Below are 18,388 nucleotides of genomic sequence, written 5' to 3'. Positions count from 1 at the left end.
TTAGACACTGGATTGCACGAGCCGGAGCACTGCGTAAACACGAATTATACACACGCGCTCGCGAACCTTGCGAACGAAACCGAACGGGTTGCCAGCGAACCATTTGGTGAACTCACGGTCCGCTGCAGCGAAAGAGCATGATTTGCAGGGCTGCCTTGTGGGTGTGCTTGGCGAGGGAGGACGTGTTGGTGCGTCACTCTGGCAAATATTTTTTTTTTCTCTGTGACCGCGTTCCTGCTCCGTGGAGTGTACGGCAGACGGTTGCGTTGCGACGAGCTCAGCTGGCGCCAACTGTCGGCGTTCATTAGCATCGTGATGCACTACTTCGCTTCACCCCTCTTAGACGGCAGCACCATCTAACTAAAGATATATGGCGCGTTCATACAGCCGTCTGTGCTTCAGCTCATAGCACAGTGGGTAAAGCGTCTGGCACCTCCCGTTGCGGCGACAAAGATCCCGGTTCGAATCGTGGCGTAGCCGCATCAATGGAACTTTTCTGGGGATGTCATTTCCATGACGGATATGATGTCAGTCAGATCTTGGTGGATACCGGCATAGCACACTTTCGTGTTAAAACAACTGGACTACGCACTAACATGACGTCAGTGAGATCTTGGTGGATCCCAGCATAGCACACTTTCCTGTTAAAACAACTGGACTACGCACTAACACCTATGGATTCACTCTCTGAATTCGTTGATGCTGCTAAAAGTCACATGCCTCCACGATTGACACCAAAGCCAGCCATGTATCGCACTACCAACAAGATTTGCTTTTCCCCTTACTGCTTCATCTTGTTCAGCAGGCACCGCTACCACGCAAAAATGATTTATCATTCATTCAGTACTTCATTACCGCTGGCGTAGAGGATGGTAGAGCTAAATAACCATGACCCCTTTCAGACTGAATTTCTCATTTCAAGTTGTGTAAAAGCAATGTTACATTTCTCATGATTTCGGGGGTAGATGCCAACGTCAGAGGCTGAAGAGAGGGCAGCTCCTGTAGCTTGAAAAAATGCGGAACACAGGGGCCAAACACTACCAAGCTACAGATACACAAAGGTGTCACGCAATGACGCACACACGCACGCACGAAAAAAAAGAGAAAAATGTCTGCAGAGATTCAGAGAATTGTCTACTAAAGCGTAGCATTCTTATGCCGCTTGTCTTGAGTGCGAGTTCTTTACAAGACAAGTTTTTTGGTTTTCCGAAATCCTATCCGACCAATTATCTCTATTTACTCTTTTATAACGATCAAAGGTGCAACTTTCATGAAAGCTCCATTATTGGGGAAATCCAGGACGTTGTAAGATTTGCTCTTCTCATAATTGTTTATATTTTTCTTATTTTTTAATTTTTCCACCAATTATCTCCATTGGCGCCATTATAACGATTACATTTGCAAGTTTAGCGAAATGTGCCTTATTGTGGAAATGCAGGGCGTTTGACATTTCGCCCGTTTCCGTAATTTTTATATATTTGGGGTATTTTTTACTTTTTCAAAATTTTATTCGACAAATTATCTCCATTTACGCTATTATAACGATTACATGTGCAACTTTCACGAAATCTGCATTACTGGGGAAATTCAGGACGTTGTACGATTTGCCCTTTTATAATTTTTTCTATTTTTCTTATTTCTTAGTTTTTCAAAATATTGATCAACCAATTATCTCCATTTTCACTATTATAACGATTGCATTTGTAACTTTAGCGAAATTTGCCTTATTGTGGAAATGCAGGGCGTTACACGGTTCGCCAATTTCCGTAATTTTGTTATATTTTTCTCGTTAGTTTTTCAAAATTTGGTTCAACAAATTATTTCCATTAACGCTATTATAACGATTACAGGTGGAACTTCCGCGATGTCTGCATTTTTGTGAAAATGCAGAGCGTTACACTGTTCTTGCTGGGGGGAGAGTGGTACTCGGCAAAGAATGCTACGCATTAAAAACATGCAAATTAAAACAAATGAAACTGCACACAGTGTAGGAAAAAACAACACGAGTTTGAGTTAAAAAACACGCCGCATAGAAACAAAACTTCAGAACACATTATAACAGTAGCGTAATGCATCACGTCCGACAATGCGTACCTCAGATTTTTCCGTTTTTTCAGTCGAGGAGGTCGCAGATAGCTCCGATTTGTGGCCTGCAAAACAAAATTAAATGTTTAAACAAGTAGCAAATCAGGCGTTGCATTAGAGGGGCCGATCGTTTATTCGTAAAGTTTTGCGTTTGCAAGAACAAATTGTGTCGGAAACCCCGTCAGTTCATAGCTGCCTAAGCTCGGCGAGCGGGTCATGTCGAATCTTCAAGCCAATGCTCCTGTCATTGATGCAATCACTTAAATCACGGCGTCTTCATTTTGTGGACCTACCCTCTACGGCTGCCATAGAGTGAGGCACACTGCGGTTGTGTTAACGAACTCTTTACTTACATCGTCCACCTCGCTGTCGCCCGTCCGGTCATACGCACACACACGCACACCAAAACTCTCTGCTGTACCGAACCCGAGTCCGAAACAACAGCGCCTCTGCGCCTCCGTCTACATTCCCATGCACCGCCGACCCGCGCACTTGGCGCCATCTCTCGTACGATGGCGACCCTACGTCCTTGAGGCCGGTGAGTGAAGAGAGGGTTGTGGGCATGGAGGAAGAAAAAGTTGTTCTTCCAAATCAAATTGTTTTGGCACTTTGAGGCAGGGTCAGTGTCTTCCTGTTCTCTTATTTCACGCTAAGTTTCGCTATACGCCTCGAGCGCGGCCTGAAGGGGCGCCACTGAAATCCCCCTAGCGGCCCGTTTCGAAAGCAGCCGCGGGAGTCTCCGGCCCGCTCCCCATTGTCGCCGTTGCTTTTGGGGCTCGTTCAAGGCTGCGATTTACCGAATTGTAAGCGTTCTAAATACCGAATAATGTAAAGCAGGCACTCTGTTTGCAAGCGTGGTGTGTTTCGGAGAGTATAAACGTTTATGACGCCATCTTAGAGTTGTACAAACAGTCTGTATGAGTACCAGGTGTGTGTCATAGGCCAGCGTCCCGAATCCCGAATCCGGCATATGCAAGCAGCTGATTGCAATTCCGCTGCCCTGAAATTTAGTGGCAGTGTCTCCGTAAACAGTGTTTCCTCCGATGGTCATGTTGCGGCCATACACTATGATGTAAATCGGCTTTGTGCGCTTACATAATCTAGCGGAGCACTCATGCCTGACAGCACGCAAGTTACGCTTGCCAATATCACATATCAGAAATTGATCAGTACCCTGGACAAGCCAATGCGGCATAAATTTCACAAACATTCTACGAAATAAGTACGACGGATAATGTAAAATTATACTCGGGAGTCAGCACGCGACGCCAAATTTAATGATGGGTCGTCTTGTCGCGAGGTGAGCGCTCGCAGATAATGTTACATTTATCCTCCACGAGAAGCGCGCAGGCGGGCCTATAGAGTAATCCGCGTCCGTGACTAAACTCTTCGAAACATCGTCATACGACACAGGGAGACTACAGATCTAACATAAACCGAAATCAGGGCCTCATCAGATACCACACTCTTCCAACGAGACCGCGTGTGCGAGATTTTGGCGCACGTTAAGGAACTCCAGGTGGTCAAAATTAATCCGGAGCCCTCCACTACGGCGCGCCTCATCGCCTCCGTTGCGTCGGTGCGTTAAACCCTACAATCAATCAATCAACTCTTCCAACGACACCCTGTATCGCTTGTGAACTGCCTACCCTGTATTCTTAAAAAAATCCGTCCGCCAATTGGTCAGCCGTTCGCTGAAGGCGAAAAACAAATGGAAACTGAACACGCAGGATGTGTGTGTGATTACTAAAACGTTCATTCGTTTATTTCGCTCCGCATTTGTAAACAACGATAGTTGAGCGTCCCCTTCCCTTACCCCTCCCCCCCCCCCCCCCCCGCATGTCTTGCGAAATATCAGTGCATTTTGCACCTAGTTGTTCTGGTGAATAATTCCTTTATTAAACAAATGTATTTAGCATTTCCGAAGCTCCACAGTTTTTTTTTTTTTTCATTCCCGTACCACTATTCTATTTATTCCTGACTCGCAAATCATTCATGTTTCCGTGGTTTCATTAACGTATACCTTGGTGGGCACATAGTTAACAACGCACAGCGTTTGAGTATACTTAACATTTTCGCGTGGCTTATATTCCCATAAAAGGCACAAGTTATTGTCAGCTATTGGGCTATCACATCCCCGAAACATATTTTTCTATGACGTACATATTCGAAGCAAAGCCGCATTTGTTGTCTGCGCTGCAAAACGAACCAAATTCTTACGGTGCAAATATCAGGTCTAAACGAGGCGACAATAAATGAAATTCACTTGTGCTGACGTCTTCGAAGGTATGTTGCTGCCGTCGCCGACGCCCGCAAGAGCGGCCAAGAAGCGCGCAGAACCGCCTCCCCGGGTAACTCTTTTGGCGTTCGAGCGCTCTACCAAGATGCAGCTGTTTTTTTTTTTTTTTTAGTGCCCTAAACGTGCAATTTGCTTACAGACGTCACCATAACAAGTTGTTTGGTGCACGGAAAGGCAAAGAGAAGCGAAAGAGAACCAAAATACTGCATGACCACGTATCAGCACGCAGCGCTAATCCCGTAAACGCCGCGGAGAAGAGGCGACAGGCGGCGCAGCGATCGCGAAGCTCGAGGCGAGGAAAGAAAGCTTAGGAGAGGTCCTCATTGCAATCGGCGCATTTGTAAAGTGTGGCGGAAGTCACGTGGGTTTTTCGCGCTCTCGGGTCAGTGTTGCCAACTGTAGGGCTTTCGCCCTACATGTAGGGCGTTTTGAGAAATTTTTTCTTGTCGTAGGGCCGCAGGGCCGTTCTGCCATTTTTCCGCCGAGCGTAGGGCGATTTTGAATTTTTCTGTTGAACTTTCCATTTTGCGCCACATGAAGCCGCGAAAATCTTAAATTATGTCCTCAGCTAACTGGTTGTAATGCAAATTTTGACCGCTAGGTTACGCTTCCGCAACCCGATCTTTCGGTAGAGAGGGAGTGGAGGGAGCAAATGAAGAGCCATGGAGGAAAGAAAAGCTTGCGAAGAGCAGACGCAGCAGAAAGGCACAAACGTGCAAACTCTGGTGTTGCCCTGTTGATGCCCTGTGGCATGAACAGGCTGCTGCGTTGCAAAGTTGGTTTCCACGGCTGGTAGGGGGTGTAGCTACAGTCGAACACGGATATATCGAACTCCAAGGGGATCGCGAAATAGTTCGATATATAAAAAATTCGATATAAAAAATATGGGCTCTGAGACCTCACCTATGGCGGACGATCACTTACCGATCGTCGCATTCAAGAGTGACAACTAATTCCGCACTCACGACGCAACAGGACGCTTTAATTCCGTGAAAAAAAAAATCGCTGATCTTGGCCTGCTTCTTCGTCCTGGAAATGAAATTAAAGACGCTGGTTTCGATCTTTTCGAGGCTGCACAACTAGAAAATTCTAGCAGTACGCTGCGCCTTCGCACACCATGCACACCACGCACGCAAAAGAAGAACAGCGCGCACGTACCACAAGAACTTTGAAGGTAACAATTCCAAGGCTCTCTGAACGGGCTCCAACAAGCGCTCGCGATGGTAATCTCCGAGAGAAACAGTGATCTCCGAAAGGTGCGGAACAACTCTCCAAACAGCAGCAACAGCAGCAAAATGCAAAAGAAGGAGGAGGCCGTCGGTGCCTTCGTTCCCTCCTCCCTTTCCCTAGACGACATCGGGGGAAGACAGACCCAGAGAGAGAGAGAGAAAAAAATTCTTTTTCGGCAAGCCGGGGAACGTACGCAGCCGAAAAAAAAAAGAGAGAACGTGCGCAGTCGGGGCATCCTTACCTCACACTGTTACATTTTCCGAGCGTTCGGGCTTGTGTGCCTACAAAGATGTAGCATACCGGGCTCCGTTCGCTACGGCGGCCGGTAGCGGGACCCGACTGGGCAAGCGCAAATTCGTTCCGGTTGGGGGGATTAGTTCTGCGAGCCACTCTTCGTCACGCCCGCGCATTCCTCCACATCCTCCTCAACCACAATCGGGGGTGCAGCGACCGCCGAAGAACACCTTCCAGCTCGCGCGGCGTTCGATATATCCAATGTCGGGAAAAATACGCTTCGATATAAACGTACGAATTCCTATACTTTTACACAGAATTTTCAAGGGGATAATTTATGAGTTCGATATAGACAATAATTCGATATACCCGTGTTCGATATATCCGTGTTCGACTGTATAATGAAGAGCGTGAGGGCATGGCCGGGCTGGCGCGGGAGGCGCGCGCGCGCGATTTGAATTGCTACCAGCGCAGCGGTACAACGTTTGCTATGGGGGCTAGCATGCAGGGTGCCTCCATAGTGCTACCCCCACCGTGGAGCGCGTGTTTTCGAGCCAGCGCCGCGGCCAAACATGTCGAAACCATTTCGGAACTTGTGTTCCCGTGATAAGGCGCCGATTGGAGATCTCGCAGATCGCGGGGCGCCTGCTCCATAATTTTCGACTTTCGATTTTTGCAGCAGTTGTTGAAAACTGCCTCTCAGAAAAAAAGGTACCTTTGAAAAACATCCTGGGACTGGCATGTGACAACGCCAGCGTTATGGTTGGCGAGCATATTTCCCTGGCCCAAAAATTTCAGCACAAGGCAGACAGGAGTTTCGTGCTCATTCGCTGCATATGCCATTCCACCCACATTGTTGCCAGCAAAGCTGCAATGAAGCGTCCCAGATACCTGGAAGATCTTCTGCGAAACATCAAAACAGCAAGAGACAAGCACAAGTATCTGCACTACAGGAGTTCCTCCAGAGTGAAAAAAGAAAGATTCTGCGACCATGCGAGACCCGATGGCTCGTGCTTTATGCGTGCGTTGAGCGTGTACTAAAAGAATGGGAAACCCTGCGACTCCTTCTCTTGCAATCCTCCGTGGAAGACCGAATATTGGCCGCCGAATTCAATTTCTAAACCACATGAACTATAGTGTCACAGAGGCTTATTTCAGGGTTATGAAATTCGTGCTCAAATTTTTTAACAGGCTACGGAAACGGAAGGCAACGGAAACCTCATCGGAGAACTCTAGGCAGAGAGAGTCAACGCCTCATCCGATGTCTGCTGCAAAATTTTGTCCAGCCGTCTGCTCTGGAGAGGGATGACATAAATACCATGGACCCAAGAGTTCTGCTGCCCCTTAAAGAGGTATACCTGGGCGAAGGGTGCAATTCTGTGCTGAAGAAATGTGCCGGTTTGCGACCTTCGTATTCGCTGTCTGTCTTTTTATCAGACAGCCGCCGTTGAGGTCAAAAAGAGGCTTCCAGTTTCCGGGCTCTTTGTCGTGACCCCGGTTGCCATGACTCTTTGTCAGTTCGTGACCCCGAAGACAGCCCTCAGCACAGAAGATGGAGGGAAGCTACCTGCCTTGCCGACGCTACAGAACCGCTACGCACACAGTCGAGGAAGAATGGAGAATGCTGCCTTCCTACTTCAGCAAAGATGAGAAGTTGTCATTGGAAGTCAAACCACCTGCTTTGTTTCGGGCCGATCTCCACCAAATGAGAACGTTCGGAGACAAGCAAGAGTTTCTCAACATCGTAACCTTGGCTCAGCTGATACTATCTTTGCCCCACTTCAATGCCGCTACTGAGAGGATTTTCGCACATGGCCGACGTGAAAACAAAAAAGCGCAATAGGCTTGGAAATGAGAATCTCAACTCCGTACTGGTCATCAAGTCGGCATTCGCAGCTAGTGGATGCACTTGCGCTAACATGACCGTGGAACACGGGCACCCGAAGCTCTACAGCAAGCAGATGTATTGATTCTGTAGCCGAAGCTAAATAACTAAAATTAGCACAAACAAAAAATTTAATATTAGGAAACAAAACAAAACCGTTTAAAATAAAACAATTGCAATTTTTTTGGCGTAGGGTGGGGCGTAGGGCTATTGCGAATATTGTGTATGGCGACGTAGGGCTTTTTGAGGTGCGGTGTGGGGCGATCTGGTCGAAATTGGTTGGCAACACTGGAGGTCACTGGCAATGGCATCCTACCAACGGCGGCGGAAGGTCTACCTATCTCTTTTATCACCCCTTTCTCTTCTACTCTTTACATCCCCCCTCCCTCCTCCTCCCCACCCCACTGGGTTATATGCAGTTGGGCTCAATAATATCCCCAGTGCACTTCCTTTCCTTTTCACCCGAACCACCTAGAAAGAGAGGGACACCGAGGCCCTACGTCACGGCGCAGTGCAAGCGCAGACGCGGCAGACGACAGGGAAGCGAGAGAAAGAGGAGGAGTGTGCGGAAATTACAAGAAAAGAGACCTTCAAAAATGGCGTTTTTGGCTGCTTTAGATGACACCTACGCATTTCTTTCCTCCGTGATATTTCCAAACTTAGACAGAATGGCAACAACAGCCTTCCCCCTCTCGCTTCCTCCCTCTATGTTAGCACAAATTATTGCGTGAGCAACTTTTTGCGCCGGTATGTCAACAAAGCGAGTGATAGAAGAGCACAGAGCGGCGGGATAGAGAGCCGTAGGTAGGCTTTGCCTTGGGGGGGGGGGTCTGGAGGGCAGTCGAAGCGCGGCCCTCCGCCCTACTCTGCCTCGACGGGCCTTGCGACTCCCGCCGCCGTATACAGTCAAACCCGGTTATAGCGAACTGTAATATGCGGCGCGATTAGTTCGATATATCCAAACATTCGATATAGACAAACACGTCTATAACGAATTTTTTTGTTACGAGTTCGCAATACCCGGGACGCATCCCCCCTCCCCCCTCCCTGACATTCCCACATAACTAAACGAACACACAGTGTATACATTATCTTACACAAAACAATGCATTTATTGCATGCAATAAAGCTACTTTGCGCCTTAACTGCTTACTTCGCAAGAAAAGGGTGGCTTTTGTTTTCACTTTCGTTTTGGCGGCACCAACTAGCACCGCATTATGTACACGAGACATCGTTTGCACCAGTTTAAGTCCGTAGCCTTCAGTATCGAAGCAAAATTTGCGGAGAACGTCGGCTGACAAAAGCGCTTCATAAAGCGTCGGACGGCTTTACGTTGTGACATCCTCAGTCTCTTCAGTGCTTTGAGCAGTTACAGCTGCCATGACATCGGCGACTGTGTGTGCGCCCGAGGGTCTCGCAGTGACGGCAACATCGCCGTCAACACTCAGGAAATCCTCTGAGGACACTCCTTTCGGCACAGCATCTGGAACGTTGGCGAGCTCTTCGCGCAGTTCGCCGATGATGCCGTCTTGGTCCGGACTCGCTGGCTGAATAGACTCCGTCGTGGATCACGTACGTCGGAAACAGTTACGGAAGGTGTCGGGCGTCACGTCGGCCTATGCGAAGTTGAACATCTCAATCATGGCAGTCAGCACCTCAATCGCCGCTCCGAGACAACGCATTTCAGTGGAAATTGTAGGCGCGCTGAGTTCGATATATCCGATGTGAACTTCGTTATAAGGAATATGCCTCGCATGTACTTTCGTAACGGATTTGCGTTTGTTCGATATATAACATAATTCGCTCTATCCGGGTTATTTATAATCGGGTTTGACTGTATACGCCTTGCAGAATACGATCAGCAGCCAGTGCGGGCGGCGAAAGAGGAAGGAATGGGAACGATGGCGACGAAATTCCAATACTGGCGTACAACAAAAGAAGCGACAGGTAGTCAATGGCGCTAATAACGAGCAAACGTGAACATTGGTTAGCGCGCTAAGCATGGTTGGCACGGTGCACCAGACACGGGCGAGAAACACCGCGTTGAGTACTTCTGAAGCCGCAGCAAAGCGTTCACATCGAACCTGGCCTAAAGTTTTCGATAGGAAAAAAACGAGATGCGCAGTCTTTTTGGGAGACCCTTCAGTGCACCTTCAATTGAATTTTTACATATAATATACGAGCTGCCTGTTTATGTATACTGAAGGACGAAGTTCTCTTACATAAGCTTCCAGGTTCTCCTGCTCTGCGCAGTCCGATTCCACCAGTCTTTGCCGCTGTTGCGATTCAGCGCCTCAATATTCTGATGATGATGATGATTGCTATTGGTTTCCACTTTGTAGCGGGGTGATGACGTGTCATCTTACCAGAAAGGACTGAATACCCATGTTTTATACTCTTGGTTTAATACTAGCGCTGCTTAGGGCAGGCACAAAGAACTTATTAGGCACAAAATACTTTTTTTTCCTGTTACAAGTGGTAACTGCATGTCCTAGGGAATATTCCCCTCTCTGCCTTTCGTCCACCAGCATTCTAATCTTCTTTCCGTCGCCTCGACAGCCTTGAAGTTAACTTCCTCTGTGCTACCCTTAAATCCTAGGGCTTCTGAAAGGCCAATATTTCCCTCATGTAGATCTGGATGGGTGCCCTCGCATTCTAACACTATGTGACGCATAGTTTCTGTTTCTTTTCCGCAGACCACGCATACCCCATCATTTTGTGAATACTTCCCCACAAAGCTCTTAGTTCGCAAGCAACTTGCTCTAGCCTCAAAAAGCAAAGCACTGCCTTGGAAATTATCGTAGAAATTTTCCTTTCTGATGTTTAATTTCTCAGTCCTGCACATCTCTAACGACGTTTTAGCTTCCATTTTCTCTCTCTCAGTTTATTCTTTTCCATCTGCCTTGCTCTTTTTTGGTTACCTTGTATGTATTTATTGCACAAAAACAAGAAAGGAAGGTCCACCAACAGGCGTAAATTGTCTCGCCTAGGGGCGGACACCGGAACGCCTGCTGGTGTAGGGGAGGTGGGATAGGGAGGAAAGAGTACATAGGAATAGGGGGATAGGGTAGAGGGCTGACATAAATATATAAAACATGGGCAAGAATAACCTATATACAACGTTAGGTGAAAAAAAAAAGAAAAAAAAACGAAACACTAGACAAATAAAAAAATATCAAAATACAGGACACGAAGGAGTAGGACACCTGCACACTTACACCACACACACACACACCCACACACACACACGAATTCTACCCTAACAGCTACTCTCCACTGCGACCCGGGCAGTTACGTAGAGTTGTAGCTTAGTGCATTGTGGAGCCCCGAGGCCCCCAGGTATGCTCCCAGGGCCTCGAGCACTTTGTCCCGCTCCCTGGCATTTCCTGGGGGGCCAAAGCAGTTCCTCGAGTGGCCGCAGCCCTCGGAGCACGGCCAGAAGCTCCGCCCGCCCTGCCGCAAACTTGGTGCACTCGTACAGTACATGCGGCAGGGACTGCACGGGCGCTCGGCAGTGAGTGCAGGCGGGACTGGCCACCCGCCCCAGTCGGTGCTTCCGCTCTGACGTCCACGCGGCCCCCACGCGGAGGCGCAGGACGGCCGAGCGCAGTCGACGAGGCAGGCGTGATGCCCGCACAGGCGGCAGACCCCCTCCGACACGCAGCCGCGGGTCTGGATGCCCGGTGCGGAGGTGTCGCTGGATGAGCAGACGGGCGTCGTCCGCTGCCGCCTGGGCCAACATGTCCGAGGGAGGCAGCGCGTGAGCCCCGGCGGCCAGCTCGTCTGCCCGCTCGTTTCCGTCCAGGCCGATGTGGGCGGGGACCCACTGAAGGCACAGCCGAGTGCCCCGGTCCGCCAGCTGCGCCGCTTTCTCCCGGATGCCCCGCACCAACAGGGAGTGCGAGTCGCCGTCCCGTAGACGCGCCAGGGCCACCCGGGAGTCGCACAGCAGGGCACAGCGCTCGGGCAAGGGCTCCACCTCCAGCAGCAGGTCCAGGCCCAGTCCGACACCCACCAGCTCGGCTGTGGCCGAAGATGAGGCATAGGGCAGCCGCGCCTGCCGGGTGGCCTCTCCCAGCACGGCGGCCGCTGCGGCCGACCCCTGCTGCTGCCGCAGCGATCCGTCCGTGTAGACAAGGGTGTGGCTTTCGAGGTCGCCCCAGACGACGCCCCGTGTCAGCTGCAGTTGTCCGCATGGGGGCGTCCGCCGCTTGCTGCGCTGACCTGGGATGTCCAGCCTCACTTCAGCTGTCAGAGCAGGAGCCGGGCCACCAGGTTGCGCATCCACAGGGGCCACCACCTCTTCGTAGACCGCAAGCATGCGCCCCATGCGCGAGCGGTGGTGGCCCCTCAGTCGCTGCAGCAGCGGGCCGCCCCCCTCGGCGCGCCGCAGCCGGTCAATTTGGCTAAGCGCCCGCCGGTCAGCCGTCATTTCGAGGGTCCACGCCCCCGCCTCGGCCAGCGTCTTCTCGCACGACGAGCTCTGGGGCAGGCCGAGGCAAGCGCGGACCCCCTTGCGGTGATCCCTTTCCAGCTGCCGCCAGGTCGGTTTCCGCAGGCTCACCTGCGGCAGCGCATACATGAGGAGACCCACAGCGGAGGCGTTGTACAGCCGGAGAGCCGTCCGCTGTGAGCAACCCCTGTCCCGCGCCACCATCTTGTGCACCGCCGTGGTGGCCAGCTGCGCCCTGGCTCGGAGCTCCTTGGCTGCCTGCCGGAAGTTCAGCCGGTGGTCCAGGGTGAGTCCCAGGTACCGCACCCTGGTCTTCCACTGGAGCTCCTCACCATCGATGGTCAGGCGCCGGGTCCGTGCACGGGCGGCGGCGTCTGGATGCACCAGCATGGCGTCTGTCTTTGACGCCGACAGCTGTAGGCCGACGCCCGCCAGCTTGGCCCGGACTGCCTCCATGGCCGCCTGCAGCTGCCGCACAATGGCTCGGCCCTGACCCTTGGGCCCCAGCACCCACAGGGCGATGTCGTCGGCGTACACCGAAATGTACACTCGGTGGCCCCCTCCTCTGGGCAGGCAGCCTGGCAGGGCGGCCATCACCAGGTTGAAGAGGAAGGGGCTGATGACGGAGCCCTGTGGGGTGCCCACGTCCACCGGCTGGGGGGCCGACAGGGCGTCTCCCACCTGCACCTGCGCCGTGCGGCCCGTCAGGAACGCCTCGACAAAGCCCCGCAGATTGCCCCCAATGCCAGCCTCCTCCATGGCCAGGGAGATGGCACGACGCTGCAGGTTGTCGAAGGCGCCCTTCACGTCCAGCAGCACCAAGGCCGCCACCTGCTTGGAGGCCATGGCGTGTTCAAGGGCCGCCACGACGTCGGCGATGGAGTCGGTGGCTGCCCGGTGCCTCCGGAAGCCCGTCAGCTGCTCGGGGATGGCCTCTTCCTCCGCTGCGATGGCCTCCATCCTCCGCAGTGCCACCCGTTCGAGCAGCTTGCAGCCACAGGATGTGAGGGCCATAGGCCGGTACGCCGTGACTGCCACAAGGCCCTTGCGTGGCTTTGGGATGGGCCGCAAGATGGCTATCAGCCACTCTGGTGGCAGCCGGCCCGCGTCCCAAATGACGTTGTAGGCGGCCAGGAGGCGGCCGAACCCCACCTCATCCAGATTACGCATCATCTGGTAGGTGAGGCCATCCGCCCCTGGCGCCGACTTACGCTTGCAGCTGCGGAGGGCACTGCGGAGCTCAGTCTCCGTGATAGGGGCGTTGTTGAGGGGGTGAAGTACCTCCCCCGTCTCAGCAACAGCAGCAGTGGGCCCTGGTTCCGCCTGGTGTGGCGGCAGGAAGTGTGCAGCGAAGAGGTTGGCCAACTCCGCAAAGCTGGCCTGCTTGCGGATGGCCATGGCAGCCAGGGGGCTGGGGTTTCTCTGGGGCTTCAGGACGGCGTTGAAGATGCCCCAGAGGCGGCGGCAGCGTGGGTCGGCCTCCGAGCTGACGCATAGCTCGGCCCAGCGCTGCCGGCTCAGGCGGTTGGCGTGACGGCGGCAAGCCGCATCCACTCGCCGGTATGCTGTCCAGTCCGCCCGCTCCCCCGAGCGCTGGGCCTTCCTCTCCGCACGGTTGCGCACCGCCCGCAGCTGCAGCAGCTTCAGGTCCGGCGTGGTGGCCCCCTCGGCTACTGTGCAGCTCTGCATGGCTTGTCTGGCGCAGCAAACCAGGCCCCGGAACAGCTCGGCTCCTTCCCCCAGGTCCTGCTCGGCAAGGCGGCGCCGGAACAGGTCCCAGTGGGTGACGTGGTGCAGTGCGGCTCGCTTGGCTGTCCTGTCGGGTGGTGCGATGTGCAGCGGGTAATGGTCGGATCCCCACGTGCTGGGCTCCCTCCTCCAGGTGGCCTCAACCCCGGCTGACACTAGGGTGAGATCAATGGCGGTGGCTGCGCAATTGCCCCGCCGGAAGGTGCTCTCACCAGTGTTCAGCACGGACAGGTTGAGGCGCAGCATGGCGTCCCACAGATGCTCTCCGCGAGCGTCTATCCGGCCATCTCCCCAGGCAGTGTGGTGTGCGTTGAAGTCACCACAGAGGAGATGGCGGACTGCACTCAGGGACACCAGCCGATCCAGGAGGCACGCGTCCCAAGGCCGTCCAGGGCGCACGTACACACTGCACACTGTAAAGTCTGCACCACCCGCACTGAGCCGCAACGTCACTGCCGCGCACTCTTGCACCACTGTCGTCACCGCACTGGTATCCAGCTCTGCGTGCTGCACATCGTTCCTCACAAACAGTGAGGCACGCGAGGTTCCTGGGGGGTGGGACGGGTCGCCACACACCACCTCCGAGCACTGGGCACTGTCACACGCCGTAGGGCTGTGATAGCCGGTGTAGCCCAGCAGGCGAGTCCCCCCCGAGCCGTCCCTTCCCACTCGCACATAGCTCTCCTGTAGAGCCACGACATGGGGCTCGTGCTACAGCAGAAACGTACTCAGCTCCGCCCGACGCGGTCGCAGCGAGTTGACGTTCCACTGCAGCACTGTAGGCACCAGGGGCTGTGTGCGGCGGCTCCTAGCCATGGCGGGGCTCGGGGTGTGGCTGTTCTTGTGAGGCCGGCTGCTTGCACAAGCTCTTCCGTCCTCGCTTCGACCGCACAGCGGCCGCCTGGCTGCTGGGCTGTCGCTGGGCTGTGTGCTGCTGCCGCTCCGTCCCGGATGCAACACTGCTGCTGCCTGGCTGCTGGCGCATCGTAACGGGTGCGACAGGGGGCGGCTGGGGCTGCGTGGCCGCTCGCAGGGCTGCACGGACGCCCATGCGAGAGGCAGGCGCCGGGGCTCGTACCAGTTCCGCACACACACGACGCTCCTCCTGCCAGCGCGGGCAGGAGTGGTCGAGCACGACGTGGGGGCCCCCGCAGTTGGTGCAATAAGGCTTCGCGGCCTTGCACGCTGCCTTCAGGTGGGAACCCCCGCATCGCCAGCACCTCCTCTCGCGGTTGCAGCTCGCTGTGGCGTGGTCCAGCCTGCCACACGTGCCGCACTGCAGTGGTCGCGGTCGGCACACTCTCACCGGCCGTCGGAGCTTGTGCAGCGCTACCTCCGCAGGGGGGATCGACGCCGAAAAGCGCAGGTATATTGCAGTCCCCCTGCGAACAGCTGACTGCACCGGCACGGGCGTTTCGAGGCTGGAGGCGACTGCCTCGGCCATGATCGCTATGTCGTCGACCACGATGACACCCGTGCTGCTCGACGACGGCTCTCGCGGACTCACGTCGATGCCACAGATGGTGGTGATGGCCAGTAGCACCTCCATGGCCTCTGTTTTGGATTCTCCACTATTTTTCCCGTATTTCATCGTTAGCCTTCTAGTCTTCCTTAACCACTGCGTGCCCACACTTTCAAGTATAGGTACCTAAAAACCTCAGCTACCTACCTTCTTTGATCCATTGCTCTCAACCTCATCTCAAAACATATCTTACTCTGTGCTTCTGTAACTTAAAACGACGCCCAGCCCATATCTTCCTGTACTGCTTCGTTAGTTGTTTTTCTATTCGCGCCTAAGTCTAAACTGCCTACAGTTCTCTGGTTCACTTCAAGGCCTGTTAGAACGTCTAATTTTAAGCAGAGCACAGCATTCGCAAATGTGAGACCCGGAACCATTACTCCTTTCCACATTCCCCTCACTACTTCATATTTGTTATACCCCCACAGTGCCCAATGCTTCATTATAGCTGCGTTTCGCTTTCCCATACCCTTAAGTTGCTCCTCGTTAGTTCTTAACTAGTTATCCCCTTCGTTTATCCACACTCCCATATATTTATATTCCTTCACTCTGTGTAATTCGCCTTGCTGGATAGACAGTGACAGCGTCATTGAAAACCATTATTCCCGATTTTTCTGCGCTAAAATTTAACCCGAGGTCGGTGGCTTCATGGCCGCTAATAGAGAGTTTTAGCATAGCGGCTAGCGGAGGCTCACGCTACGGTGGCGGGTTACCAGGACCCGACCGCGCATGTGCGCGCGGGGAGGGCGAGTAAGTTGCCCCTCAGTGGAGAGAAGGCGCGGGCATGGCGAAGGCCGGCCGGCGCAACTAATCCCCCTACCGGAACGAATTTTTCACCTGCAGTCGGCCCCCGCTACCCGCCGCCGTAGCGTGAGCGGACGGTACCCGGTATGCTAAAACTCGCTAATATTTATTAGCCGTTGCATATCGGTCTGATTACCAGCTAAAAGAACAATGTCGTCTGCGTATAACATTCCCGGAATACGCTGTTCTACCACTTCGCTTTGCAGCATATGGGTTATAGGCTGAACCCTACCTGACTTTCTTCCAGTTTCTTTTCTAACCTTGCCATGTAAAGCATAAACAGTGTTAGGCTCAAAGGGCATCCCTGTTTAAGTCCGCGATGGGTGTTGACCTGCTGGGAGCATTTCTGTCCTTCCCATGTAAGGTGTACTCTATTGTCTTTATAGATTGCTATAAGGAACTGTATTACCTCGTCATCTAATCCCTGGAGTTTCAGCATTCTCCACAGCAGTTCTCTGTTTACGTTGTCATATGATCCTTTAATGTCCAAGGACGTAATCCATAATGGCCTATTCTGCTCTTTCGCAATTTCAATGCATTGCGTTATCACAAATAAATTATCATCCAATTGCCTGTCTTGTCAAAATCCATTCTGCAGTTCCCCAAGTATTTCATTTTCTTCTATCCATGCTTGAATTCCTGATTTTATCACCTGCGCGCATTACGAATCTATACACCATTGACGTTACTGTGAGTGGTCTGTATGAATGAATACTGGCTTTGTTGCCTCTGCCTTTATATATTAAATTCATCCTACTTTCTAGCCAGTCCTCTGGCATTTATTTGGTTTGTGTCACCTTATCTATTTCCCTCATAAACGATTCCTTACTTTTAGGTCCAAGCATGCAGGTTTATCAGTTGCATTGGTATTCAGTCCGGGCCCACTGCTGCGGGGGGGGGGGGGGACCTCTTGCTTTGCTTTTTTCCAGTCAAGGTTGCTCAAACTTATTTCCCTTTCCAAAGTCTTCTGTGGCGCTGATGTTATCGGTGCAGGCTTCCCTACCACCATTGTCCTAAACTTATCACTAATCACTCGATGAATATGCGCCAACGCGTGCTCTCCTTCTAAATGTTTCCCCTCCTCATCAATCAAGAATTTTTGATGGATATCGTTTTTTGAGCTTAGTAATTTTACATGGTTCCAAAACTTTTTGGATGCGCTTTTGTCCTTCTTCCATATTTCTTCCATCCATTGCTCGCTTTACTGCTTGATATTTGCTTGCACCATTTTCTGCACTTCTGGTTTTTTCCCCAGGTAGATATCCCATTTTCCCTTCACTACCTCCGGTTCCATACCGGTTCTTTTGCTTCTCTACGTTCTTTCGACGCCTTTCTTCACTGGTCAATAGCCACTTTTATTTCCTTATTCCAACAGCTTCTCGGCTTTCTCTTCCCTTTCCATCGGTTTCAATGTTGCTTTGCTTCATTCATCTTGCCCTTTATGAAAGCAATCATTTCGTCGTAATCCCAATTTTTGTCTAAGTATTTATTTATTTCATCTTCCATTCTATCAGCGATGATCCTTAACTGCTCATTGTTCAAATTACTTCCTCCGATTGTACCTATTTCTAAATTTGTCCGGGTTGCGCCTCCAAAGTGCAAGGTAAGCCGCTTGTGGTCGCTTCCCAAGCTGTCTGCTCCATTTTCATCTATCCTCATTTCCCGCAACCTTTCGTATACTGTCTCAGATACTAAACTATAGTCTATGCTGGACTGTGTGTTACCGCTTTCCCACGTTATTTGTCCGTCACAATTGCTTTCCGTGTTTACTATTACAAGCCGCTTTTCATGACATAGATCTATCGCTAGAGAACCGTTGTGGTCTGTGTATCCATTCAAACCTAAGATTGTTTCAAAACTAAGATTGTTTCACCCGAATCTTTGAACTCGTTTATATCTCTTCTCAAACAGTTTACCATTTCCTCATTTTCCTCCCTAGCACTACTTCCGGTCCGCAGATACACCACTCCTAACCATGTATTTTTGGGAGGTTCCCGTTTGAACCCATTCCCATTTCACCCTTCCCGCTTGTTCCCTCCTGTTTCAACCCGGAGAAAAACGACCTTCCCGTTTCGCCCTTTCCCAGTTTGCCCGTTCCCGTTTGAACCCATTCCCATTTCAACCTTCCCG

At 52.1% G+C, this 18,388-nt stretch overlaps 1 protein-coding gene across 1 annotated transcript in view; it reads right to left on the bottom strand.

The window, feature by feature from the left end:
* LOC144168505 (S-methylmethionine--homocysteine S-methyltransferase BHMT2-like) overlaps window positions 1–15,484 on the bottom strand; it is a 44,847-nt gene extending 29,363 nt beyond the window's left edge. The window contains exons 1-2 of the mRNA XM_077697474.1: window positions 15,338–15,484; window positions 14,828–15,124 (exon numbers count right to left, since the gene is read on the bottom strand). Of these exons, the coding sequence (XP_077553600.1) occupies window positions 14,828–15,124; window positions 15,338–15,484 (444 nt within the window). The remainder of the gene's footprint in view (window positions 1–14,827; window positions 15,125–15,337) is intronic.
* Between the last annotated feature and the right edge of the window lie 2,904 nt (window positions 15,485–18,388).

This window comes from Haemaphysalis longicornis, unplaced genomic scaffold (genome assembly GCF_048455015.1).
Source record: "Haemaphysalis longicornis isolate Haplotype H1 unplaced genomic scaffold, Haemaphysalis longicornis Haplotype H1 scaffold_2, whole genome shotgun sequence".
Classification (NCBI taxonomy): Eukaryota; Metazoa; Arthropoda; class Arachnida; order Ixodida; family Ixodidae; genus Haemaphysalis; species Haemaphysalis longicornis.
The sequence above is the reverse complement of the archived record's forward strand: the minus strand, read 5'-3'. Positions and strand labels throughout refer to the sequence as shown.